The 13335-nt window shown below is 28.2% G+C and overlaps 1 protein-coding gene across 1 annotated transcript; it reads left to right on the top strand.

The window, feature by feature from the left end:
• Positions 1-5314: 5314 nt before the first annotated feature.
• LOC137811097 (long-chain-alcohol oxidase FAO4A) lies at positions 5315-13297 on the top strand. Its single transcript, XM_068612685.2, has 3 exons — positions 5315-5660; positions 6068-6337; positions 11167-13297. The coding sequence occupies exons 1-3, from the start codon at positions 5343-5345 to the stop codon at positions 13000-13002; spliced, it is 2424 nt and encodes an 807-aa protein (XP_068468786.1). The 5' UTR covers positions 5315-5342; the 3' UTR covers positions 13003-13297.
• The last annotated feature ends 38 nt before the right edge of the window (positions 13298-13335 follow it).

Raw genomic sequence — 13335 nt, 5'->3', positions numbered from 1 at the left:
GATTGATGAATTAGGCGTATATCAACCGTGCATGCTCTCACTGGACCAGTATATAATATCATAACATAACTAATTTATCATTATTTTATAACAATCATAATTCGGCAAAGTCACACGATACTCAAATCATTCACTTTGCAATATTATTTTATTTGTTTTTAAGAAACGTAATCGAAATAGAATAGCCAAATTAAATGGTGGCAGATGAGAGAGTAAATACTTACAGTTATCAGTTGCATTTATTTGGAAAGCTTTGTTTCTTTATTTTCTTTCTCTTTTCATTATTTTCTTACTAAGATTTATCAATTTTGTTTCTATCATCACCACGTCTTCTTTCTCTCTCATCCTTAAAATCAAATTTTCTATTAAGCAATAATTTAAAATAAAGCTCATCAACTTAACTTATTTTCGTCTTTTAATGTTTACACCATCATTTTTCTCTTAACAAAATATTATGGCAAATGCGAAAATGGAAACTTTACATCCAACAAGAAATAGCATTACAATAGAAAGAGTTTTTTTTTTTTTAACTTATGAAAATTTTCACTAAAACTATTAAACTAGGCGTGATTCACCTTACCCATAATTAAAATAGTATGATTTATTATGAGAAATTGATTATAGATCTATTTATAAAAGTTGTTTGAAATGTAAGGTTTGTATTTATTTATACTATGAATTGATATTGTTTTTATTAAGCATAGATAGTTTGATAGTGTCTCGATAATAGGTGACAGATAAGCTCAACAAATTATTAATAGGATAAATTTTAAATAATTTTAATATTATAAATTTTAAACTTAACTTAATCTTACAAAATTGATTTATAAGATATGATTAGTACTTATTTATACTGATTTATCTTTATTTTATATGAGATCTTCAACAACTTATATATTAGGTGAATTATACATATTTGTTAATTTAAATTATTTTATTTAAATAATGAAATGTATTTTTAATTTTTTTATATTTATTAAAACATAATAAAAAAAATTAAGACTTCATGTACAAATATTAAAGATTTAATGTAAGACATAAAGTAAAAAAAAAACTTATATCTTCAACAACTTATATATTCATCATGTGAATTATACATATTTGTTAATTTAAATTATTTTATTTAAATAATGAAATGTATTTTAATTTTTTTATATTTATTAAAACATAATAAAAAAATTAAGACTTCATGTACAAATATTAAAGATTTAATGTAAGACATAAAGTAAAAAAAAAAATATGCCACACTAATTATAAACTTCAAATTTTTCATATTTTAACATTTTTATCAATTTTAAAGTTTTTTTACATTTTTATATGATATATAATGAATTAAATTAATTTAAAGCCTTAATTTAATATTATTTTTACAATTAAGTGATTATTATAAGTGAGTTGATAGGTCCGATCATAGTTGGTTGGAACAAATCTAATTAAATTTATCAATCCATTATAAAGACTATTAATTCCATGCTTAATTAAAATTCTTTGCACATATCACTAATTAAACATTAATTGAAATTGATCTTACTTAACTCTTAACGGCGTAATTAATTTTGTTTTTTGCTTTTAATAAATCTCCGACTCTGCTACCTTGTCTTTATGCACATAATAAATACATTTGCTTTTGGTTTAGTGCTAAAATAATTATTATTATTATTATCATTAAAATTAATTTTTTTTATAGAAACCAATAAATATTATATTTTTCCTCACTTTAAGTATGACTACAACACGCGTTTTTCTTTACTTTAAGTACTAATAATTTTTTCAATATTTAATTTAGTTAAATAATTAATTACTTTTTATTTTTAAAATTAATTTTTATTTAATACTTTTATTGTATAACGATTGAATAATAATATTAAGTAAAATTTTCATGTTAGTCTCATTAATTTCGCAGCGCCTATTACCAAAGTTAATAATATATCAGAGAAAAAAATAGTTAAAGAGGATGTTATAACTCATAAGTAATTTCATTCACTCCTATGCTTTTCAGACTAATGTACATTGAGAATCACATAAATAGAATAATGTAGTAAAAGTATAACCATATATAACTATATTTTTATTTCACTAAAATATAGTTTTACTTCTTAAATATACTAATTTTTTCATTTAGTAAACCAGTCCTCTCCTTCTATTAGTATTTTCTTGTTTTTCTTATTTCTTATTAGTGTCATTTTCATACTCATTTTGGTCCTCTAAATATAAAAAAAAATCATTTATATATCTTCCATCTTCTTGTTTATATTTAAACATTTAATCAACAAAACAAAGGAAAGACTAAACAAAAATATTATATAGGAAATGGAAAAAATTATGAGAAGTAAATTAAACACTAAAAAAATATTAAATATAAACTAATTTTAAAGACTAAAATAATTATTTACTATATTAATTAAATTAAAGACTATTTTATAAATTAAAATATTATTGGTATCTAAAATAGTTTCTATTATTAATAAAATTTTATAAAATTGTACTAAGATTTTAACTACTAATATTTTAAATTTAAAAATATTATTTCTACACTACAAGAAAATCATGAAATAGAAAACAATTTTTAGAGACCAAAATAATTAGTTACAATAGTAACTAAATTAGAGATTATTTTAGAAACTAAAAAAAAATTGGTTTCTAAATTAGTTTCTATTGTTGGTAATTAGATACCAATTCAGAAACTATTTAACAATAATATAAACTAATATAGAAATCATTTTCTTTTTAGTTTCTAAAATGATTTATAATTTAGTTAATATTGCAACTAATTATTTTGGTCTCTAAAAATTGGTTTCTATTTTATGATTTTCTTGTAATGAAAAGACTAATGCAGACAGACTTGTTCCGGTAACTAATAGAGTCGCACATTGCTTAGGAGTCGAAGCTAAGGACAGTTTATATACTTCATTTTTCTCCAACCAACCGAGGCGCCTTTTAATAAGGACAAAACCGTGATAGAGCATTGACCTCAAAAGCAGACAATACCTCAAATGTGGTAATTAACCCGAAGGATATTATTTCGAACTTAAAATTGGAACAATACTAATTTAAAATATAAAATAATTAATCTTTAAAATCTTTTAATAAATAATGGTTAGATACCAACCTATTAAAACAAAACCCCACAAGCAGCTGAAACGCAAGTTGATGCATTGACCTAAGTCAGTCATAACAAAATCGTGCATAAGGTGATATCAATGCATTTTAAACACACGTCGGTCCAAAGTAACTTGATATTCTCTTTAAATTCAAATATTAAAAATATATTTATATTTAATGGACTGATATTTAAATAAATTTGAAGTAATTTAGCGTCATTTAATATTATTGTTTAAAATATACGTATATGTAATCAATAAATTAAATGAGTTTAACTAAAATCCTTAGAGTATAAAATTAGATGTTTTTATTCATGTTTGAAGATAGAGCTGATAATATTTTACACCCAAATAGATGATAATAGCTCCCTTTTTGGAAAACATTTTTCTAGTGCCACACAATCTACCTCTGTTTCAATTATTGTATAAATATAACCAATAGTGTCGTATGTCTAAAAAAAAAAACCTCTTTGGCTTATCTGAAAGAGAACATACATCAATTTGCAGTATAATTATTTTTGTGTGTGTGAGGGAAGAGAAGAAATATTGGAGAACAAATACCAAAAGAACAAAAAAAATCAGATGTGATATAGGTTATTAAAGAAGACAAAAGGGATTTAGTATTTTATCAGTTTTAAATTATATTGTAAACCTGATATAAACTTATTCCTGTCTTATTAAGTAAGTTTCAGACCTTCATAATGTATTTTTTTATTTATTTTAATCATTTCGAAATTAAATATGATACTAGTATGTATATTATATATATATATATATAATTAACCAACAATGATTTGATTTAGCATAATTTCATAATATATCAATGTAAAAAATCATTAAATAGAAATCAATTTTAAAGATAAAAAAGTAATTAATTATCATATTAACTAAATTAACTAAATTAGATACTATTTTAGAAACTACAAATTTATTTATCTAAAATATTTTTTTTTTAAATAAAAGTTTTCATGTTAGGTATCACTATGCAACTTGACATCTCAGTTATGCTGACACCTCAAGTAACAACAATCATTTGTCATCGCATAACAAAAACGATAGCCCATATATTAACAAAAACGATACATAGGTACATTATACTTATTCATAAAGAATTATAAGAACAGACTAAATGATAGTCTATTATACCAATGAAAAGATTCTTTATGGATAAATCCAAAATTAGCCAACTTATCAGCACATGCATTCCTTTAACGAAAAATAACCCTAAACCTGATTTTCCCACAGTAATTAAGACAAGTATTCCATCGATTACGAAACATCCAAGGAACATTTGTCCTAACAACATTTGTCCTAACAGTAAACGTAGCACAAACCAAAGCATAATCACATTCTAGCCCTACATTGGAAAGCCCCATCTTTTGAGCTTCCTCCATAGCATGTATAATCCCATAAAACTCAGCAACCAAAGCGGTTTGAACTTCAAGAAATGCAGAGAAAACTCACTTCAATAAATTCCCTCATACTCCCACGAAAAATACGTTCACAAGTAGCAAGACTATGATATCCCCTAGCAGCTCCATCAATGTTAATTTTAACCCAACCTGGTGAAGAAAACTCTCATCTAATTAATATCTAATTAACTACTAAAATTTTAATTATCAATTAACTCAATAGTTAAAATCTTGACAGTTAATTAAATAATAATTTAAAAACTAGTTTATAAATTTTACTAATAATAGAAATTATTTTACATACTACTAAATTTTGTAATCTAATTTAATCAATATATTAACTAATTAATTTTTGTTTTTAAAATTAATTTTTATTTAATCATTTTTCTACGGTATTTAGTCGTATACTTAGTCAGCCTTAAATATTTAAGATACCTCTCACGTCAAGAAAATGAAGCATAAAAATAAAAGAAGATTAATAAAGAATGACAAAACAAGTCCAACTAATTTCTATTATGATAGACTCCTATAACTTATCAGAAGAAAAAAAATTATTAATAATAAAAACACTTATAAGATGATGAGCAGAAGAAAATAAAATAACTGATTATATAATATTTATATTTAACTTGAATAAACGTAAATTCTCAAATACTCATAATATTCTCTCTAATTGAGTCCTTTTTGAGTGGGGGAATAATACTCATTAATTATATATTTCATTTTATTTTTTTTCCTTGAAGAGAAAAAACGTAGGGTAATGGGTATCTGCCAAATGGGGCACTATATATATAAATCGGAAAGGGTTGAGACGAAAGAAAGTATAACAATGGAGGAGAGAACCATAGGAAGAAATGGAAGCTCTGGAAAGGGTAGCTTCAGGTTTGGAATAGGAGTAGATGGAAAGAAGGATCATACTGTGGTAGAGCTTGGAAGTATTGACACTCACAGACTTCTTCTCAGCGTTGGAGAGAGAGACAAAAAGCAACTACCTCCCACCAACTCTCTTTCTTCCAGACAAATGAAATCCCTCTCTGCTCTCTGTGACACTATCTTACCTTCCCTCGACCACTTTCCTCACTCTTCCGATGAATCTGTCAACAGGTTCTATCGGATTTCAGCCTCCATGGCAGGCACACCACAACTTGTACGCCTCCTTTCACAATTTCTCTTTCGTTTATTCCTTAAATTTCTTTGTCATATCCCAAAGCCCTAATCTCTCTATCTCTCTCTTATATACATGTGTTTTTATGGCATAATTTGAAGCTGCAGTTATAACCTCAAACATGCAGGCAGAGTTGAATTTATATCTTGGTTGCTATTATGATATGATATGACATTTGAAATATAAAACGATAATGTTGCAGTGTTTTTCTGCATTGGGAGTGCTTAATGTAAAATCATTGATTGATGTTTTGGTCACGTGTTATTTGAATCATATTGCAACAGCAGATATAACATGTTTTGATGATGGGGTGTGAGTTTGAAAGATAGGAGAAAGTATGAAAAGAGTTTATCATGTATAGTGAAATGTTTGTGTTGGTTTGTGTACAGTTTGGAGGAATGATATGTGAGAAACTGAAACACCCAATGACAGGGTTACTGAAGTTGGTGTTGTGGGCGTTGTCAACGTGGTTTGGAACATTAATATTGTGTGGGATGGGGTGTGTCTCAACCAAATTCCCCTTCATCCACAGCTATCCTGATTTGTCTGTGGAGAAAAGGCAACAGATTATGCGATCATGGTCTCTCAGTTACATTCGTCACTTAAGACAGCTCTTCAGAACCATCAAACTTCTCACTCTCCTTATCTTCTTCACTCAGGTATATATTCATTTTTTCAATATATACTCTTTCTGCAAATCTTTATCTTCTGTTTCTCTTGTAACTGCTGTGTGTAATAAGAAAAAACAAGCTTTTTTAATTCCAAACTCAAATATACAATGAAAAAGATGTTCCTGTCTAATAAACTTAAAAGTTATAAGTAATTAAATTTTAAATGATTTGATCTTAAAAAAACTTAAATATATAAGCAAATTCAAAATAAGTTATTGTTTCACATCAAAATAAATATGATTTTAGAAAAATGTGGAAAATCAAATAATTTAATTGACATTCTTAATTGTCGGTGTAAAATTAGATAAATTTATTTATATTTGAATCCAACATCTCGTTTCCAAAAAAACCATATTGTTGTTCATAGGGGTCCAAATATATAAATGTATCATTGTGATATTTTAAAATCATTTTCAATACAATGTAATATATACTTTTCAAATTATCCAAGAATACGACCTTTTTTTCTTCTTTTTTTTTCTCAGACTGTTTTATGCTGTAATTTCTGATTACTGTTTTGCCACAAAACATATGTCAAACTTAATATTTGAAGTAATTTAAACCTAACTCTTGCATCACAATACATAAGCATATATGATAAAATAAATATTATTAAAAACCTAATATCTAGGTAAACTTTTCAAGTATATATATATATATATGTATATATATGTATATATATATATGTATATATATGTATATATATATGTATATATATGTATATATATATGTATATATATATATATGTATATATATATATTGGTTTGGACCATTTTACAAATCGAGTCTGTGATAAAAAAACCTTTAAGAATGTTCGTGTACTATTTCTAAACTAGTAGAAACACAACATGTTAGTTTTTTTTCAACTTGTTTTGATATCTACATATAATTTTTTACTATTGAGGTTAATAAATGTTACATGTTTTTATTAAAAATAGGATCATGAACAGTCGAAGAATGTTACTTAAAATTAACCTTTTAAAGAAGTGCATGAAAGCTAACATTAATTTTCCGGTTTGACTTTGGTGTCATCAAATGTCTGTTATGGTGCAAAACAAAAGTTGAAGTGGTTGAAACTTGAATGTGATAATCCATTACATTTAGTTGAAGAAGGTTGGTGAGGTTCTGATCCTCTCAATCTATCTTTTGCAACTCTTCTTCTGTTTGACACTAGTTTTATTTACTTAATAACTAGAAAAAGTTATTATTTTATTATAATATAATATTTATTTTTTAAAAATATTATAAAATAATTGATTTTTAGTGTAAAATAACTTTATCTTTTTGTTAACGCCAAACTCTCTTTATGCACCAAATTGACTCCCCAGTGTAAATAATAAACGTGTCTAATTTGAAAATAAAAACATTAAAGTAAAAAAATGAAAATGGGTTTAATTTAGGAAAATATGAAAAATAATAATAATGATAATGTTCACATAAAACTAAGTTGATAGAGAAAGGTAATAGAAGCATTGAAAGTCCCAGGAAAGTGGCCCCTCTGTGTACTCGGAGATAGAGGTTGGATGGAATTGGTTCGCATTAAAAACAACTACGCTGTATTTGCTAAAAAATAAATAAATAAGATAATTCATTTAATTAAAAAAAAATCAATTTTCAAAATGTGAAAAACGATTGTATTTTTGGTATAAATTATCTTTTTGAATAAATTATTTTTGGTATTAATTAAAGTTTTAGTAGAATAAATTATCTTTTTGGTATAAGAATATTTTTATTATATATATTTATGATAAGTTAAACCGACAAAGAATTTTTTTAAAAAAAATTACAAAATTTGTATTTCTTTTTGTATCTAATATCCTTCTATTTCTACTTCTTTATATTTTTCCACCTTCTAGTATTAAACAAGGTAGAACTAAGACATGGATCCAAAGTCTTAGACCTAGTTTGAATTATTATTATTTACTATTTATAATATAAATTGATTAGACATAGCAATAACATTTATTGAAAACGTGAGTCTCTTGTATGAAATAACATATAGATCAGAAAAAAACGAAAGGAAACATGAGACTAGGTGGTAGCTATGGCATTTGAATTGCATTAATCAACCTTTTTTTACAACTCATTCCATTTAAAATCTTTTGCAAAAGGACCCCAAACAAGGACTATGTCCTTTTCCAGCGTCATTACTTATAATAACTCCAACCTTCATAACTTGCTATCCATTCATTTTTCTGTTTCCTATTTTCTACTATCTTTACGAAACTCCTGCACGTTTTTATTCAATAATAACAAAATAAACTCATTTTTATTCTTTTCAGTGACCATGTTTTTTTTTAAGAAAATATAAATATGACTTCAAAGTTAAAATCGTAAATACAAATAACAGATTTTGATGTATTTATAAAAATCGTGTACTAAATAACGGGACCGATCAATGATAATTTTTTAGTGTTTTAAATTAATATTGAAATAGAAGTAGATGATGTGTACAACAAAATGTTTATAAAAGAGTATTTATAAATTTAAAAAAACTATTGTGTCACAATCAATTGAAATAAATGTTATAAATACTTGCTTTTGATTTGGTTTAATTTGTGTCGGTGTAACACTTCTTTTGTTTCTTAAGTCTCGGAATTGATTTTAATTTGAGATTCTTAGTTAAGTTTTGGTACTTAATACTTTCTAGTAATTGTTCACCATCTCTTTAAAATTTATACCATTGTATCTTCCACGTGCTTAATTAAAAATCATTGGAAGATTTGAAGAAAATAATACTAAGTTACACATTACTCTTGCCACGAACTCGCCCACAAAAATGGGATGTTAAAACGAAATTATGATTAGTGGTGGAAATGAAAGAGTCGTGGGGCATTTATGTATCACACAACAAAAGAAATTGAATTTGGGCCAAAGATAACTTTCAACGTCACACCATTCCTTTGGGTTACATCTATTCCTTTATATGATCACTCTCTGCCTTTTCAACTTTATCTTCAAATACTTGTTTTACCAAAACAACAAAACCTTCCTATTTTTTTTCCCAATAGTTTTCTTATTTCATTATTATTTTACTTATATTTTAAACATGTTTACTCTTATTTTCTGACTTGGTAATAAAGATATTTTTGTCAGTGATAATTATTTGGTCATAGTAATTCGTATAAGTTACTATTTACTCAAGAAATTTATTACTTTTCCGTTTATTTTTAAAGTGTCATATTTCTTTAAAAAGTTATTTAGTTTTTATATATATTCTTACATTTCACATGATCTTTAACTAGTTTATATATTTTGATTAAACGTGAAAATAATAAAATAGCAAAATCTTATAAATATTTTATAAGAATTTGGAAATTTATTGCATTTTTTGTTCATAAAAAAAAATTAAACAACACTTAAAAAATTGTAAGGTCCAATAACCAAACCTTTCACCGACTTTTTGCTAACAAGACGAGACAAAGCATGGACCACAAAGCTGGCTCAAAATTTTACATACTAATATTTTCTGGGCTGTTTCTTTCTGCACCCTAACAAATTTCTTCTCTATCATTTTTTAAGAAGACTATTTTATCCCTTTTAAAAATAACTTTCAGATTATTCTTTCTGAAATATTTCCAAAACATATTTTTTGAAACACATTTTATTAATTCTGGATTTATCAATACAGAGGAAAGGATATTTCATAATGATTTTTATCTTCTGGATTTCCTATTCTAGAAACACTCTTTGCTTACAGAACTCCTATTCTGGAAAAAAAACTTTTTGCTTACCGAACTCCTATTCTGGAATCACCTAAATCTGTGAAAGGATAATTTCGGTATTTTAAATAATGTAGGGGATGCAGGAAGAAAAATGTAGTGGTGCAGGAAAAAAACTCCCTGTTTTCTGATGTCCAAAATGTTTGTCTGTGTGTGTCTCCCTGGGAGGAGGTGTCATAAGAGTTTGTGTTCAACTCATTTCTTTTGGGCTGTAGACAAATCATTCAGAGTATTTCTTTTACCACCTCCGCATCTTCTTCTTACACTTGTATATAGGTATAGAAATGTTTAAATTGTCCACATGTTAATCATTTCAAATTGCATCATCTACAAATCTATTTCAAATTGTATAATCCAAACTTAAAAATATATTCCTAAAAAGTTTATTCTAAATTATACAATTCAAAAATAAAACTTAAAAACATATTCTATATTTTCTAAAAATATATTTTGGATTAGAAAAATATATCCCAAATTATAAAATTCAGAAGGTATTTAAGATTACACAGTCTGAAAATACATTTTGGATGGTACAATCTCAAATATGTTTTCAATATTATATTTTAGATTGTACAATCTTAAATAAATTTTGAAAATTCAAAAAAATATTCTAAATTATGTAATCTAAATCTGAAAAATATATTCTATATTACATATTAAAAAAATCCAAAAATGTATTCTAGATTACCTGATGCAAAATACATTTCATAGTACACAAATAAAAAAATTTAAACATGCATTATGGATTCGATAGTTTAGAATATATTTTCAAATACAATCTAAAATACAACTATGAATTACACAATTCAAATTGTATTTTCAAATTTCACTTGTTAAAGCATGATCATGTTAGATATTTTCAAATTTCACTTGTTAGACATTGGATCATTCAATCTAGCTATGCAACCCATTTCAAAGAATCTATACTGGTGTAGGCACGTACACATTATTTACCAACTCATGCTTTCTACACTTAAATTAATTCTCCCAATATATAACATGAAAATATTTTTGTATCAATATAATTTCCTTAAAACATTTTCTGGTTACTTGCAACCTTGTACTCGTCCTGACATAACACTTACATTCTCTCAGCTAGATGAATCAGAAGACAACCTTTCATGGAAAGCAATTGGATACTGTGGACCTGATCCAGAATTCAAAGCTCAGTTGAAGAACCACTTTTTAGAAGGAAAATCTAAGAGAGGAGAAGAGGATAAGGAAGATGAAGATGTTGAAGAGGTGATAGGACCCCTCTACAAAGGTCTTGTCCATCTGAATAACCCACGAGACATCACTGCAGATGCTCTAAGACGGATTGGATTCCCCGTATCTGTCATTCGTAGAAAGCATAAAGCTGCAGCAAACTTGTCTTCTCCTTCTTTGGTGATACAATGTGATGCTGTGGTGGTTGGTTCTGGCTCTGGGGGTGGAGTGATAGCTGGTGTTCTAGCAAAAGCTGGTTACAAAGTGTTGGTGTTGGAAAAGGGAGGGTATTTTGCTAGGAACAATCTTTCCCTTCTCGAAGGACAAACCATGGATCAAATGTACCTCAATGGTGGATTGGTTGCAAGTGATGACATGGGTATGTTCATACTATCAGGATCCACCGTTGGAGGAGGGTCAGCGATAAACTGGTCTGCCAGCATTAAAACCCCTCAGCATGTGCGCAAGGAATGGTGTGAGAAACATGGGCTAGAGTTGTTTGGAAGTGAATTGTATAGAGAAGCCTTGGATGCTGTGTGTGAGAAGATGGGAGTTCAATCTGAGATTGGAGATGAAGGATTCAACAATGCTGTCCTGAGAAAAGGGTGTCAAGAAATGGGGTATCCTGTCAATACAATTCCTAGGAATTCTTCATCAGATCATTACTGTGGCTGGTGCTGCCTGGGTTGTAAGGATGGGAAGAAGAAGGGTACCTTAGAAACATGGTTGGTGGACTTGGTGAAATCTGGAAATGGAGCAATTCTTCCGGGTTGTGAGGCAATAAAAGTCTTGCACAAGAAAAAGGAAGGGAAGGATAGAAAGGTTGCACGTGGAGTGGCTTTTGAATTTGAATATAAAGGGATTAAAGACATTTGTGTGGTGGAGTCCAAGGTCACAATTGTAGCATGTGGAGCACTCTGCACTCCAGCATTGCTTAAAAGAAGTGGCTTAAGGAATCAGAACATTGGGAGGCATTTACATCTTCATCCAGTGACAATGGCTTGGGGCTACTTCCCGGATGAACCTGCTTCTGAGGTGTGGCCAGAGGCATATAAGAAGAGCTATGAAGGAGGGATAATGACAGCAATGTCCTCGGTTGTTGCAGAGTTTGAACAGTCTGGATATGGTGCAGTGATCCAAACACCTTCATTGCATCCTGGTATGTTCTCAATTGTCACACCATGGACTTCTGGAATCGATATAAGAGATAGAATGCGAAAATTTTCTAGAACAGCTCATATATTTGCACTAGCAAGGGATAAAGGATCAGGGACTGTGGAATCACCAAAGCATATCAGTTATAGATTGGCAGGTGTAGATGAAGAGAACTTGCAGAAAGGAATTGAAAAGGTGCTGAGAATTCTGGCGGCAGCTGGAGCTGAAGAAATTGGGACACATCATAATAAGGGAAGGACCTTAAATGTTAAGCAGGTGAGCTATCATGAATTTGAGAAATTTGTTAAGGAGGAAAGTTCAAGGCCACTGGCAGACCTTTCAACACCATTGTGCTCAGCACATCAGATGGGGAGTTGCAGGATGGGTTCTAATCCAAAGCAGTCAGTGGTGAATCAGACAGGAGAAACATGGGAAATGGAAGGCCTTTATTTGGCTGATACAAGTGTCTTTCCCACAGCTTTGGGAGTCAATCCAATGGTCACTGTTCAAGCTACTGCTTATTGCATAGCACAATCTGTTGTAGAAGTTCTCAGAAGGAAAAGAAGTTAATGAGGGGAAAAAAATCAGTGCTGCTTCTATAGCTCCAATGATACTGAATATTCATAGAATTGAGCAGAAAAAACCTTGTTCAAATAATTTGGTTAGAAAAGCCATGGCTGAAATTCTAACTTCATGGTTAGTTTTACATTTTGAGCATACATTTTACTATAATCTTAACTGCTGATCTTAAATCAACAGTTATTACTCTACTTTACCCTGTAAAGTGTTCCCACACTTTAGAGGAGTCACATCCTTTTACAAGGGCAATTCTATAAATCAGTAACAATACCCTAGTTCCAGACGATTTTCATGTCCTCAGATAACACTGAATATATTTTGACT

This window comes from Phaseolus vulgaris, chromosome 2 (genome assembly GCF_051622355.1).
Source record: "Phaseolus vulgaris cultivar YP4 chromosome 2, ASM5162235v1, whole genome shotgun sequence".
NCBI lineage: Eukaryota > Viridiplantae > Streptophyta > Magnoliopsida > Fabales > Fabaceae > Phaseolus > Phaseolus vulgaris.
Note: the sequence above shows the minus strand (reverse complement) of the source record. Positions and strands in the feature narration are given on the sequence as shown.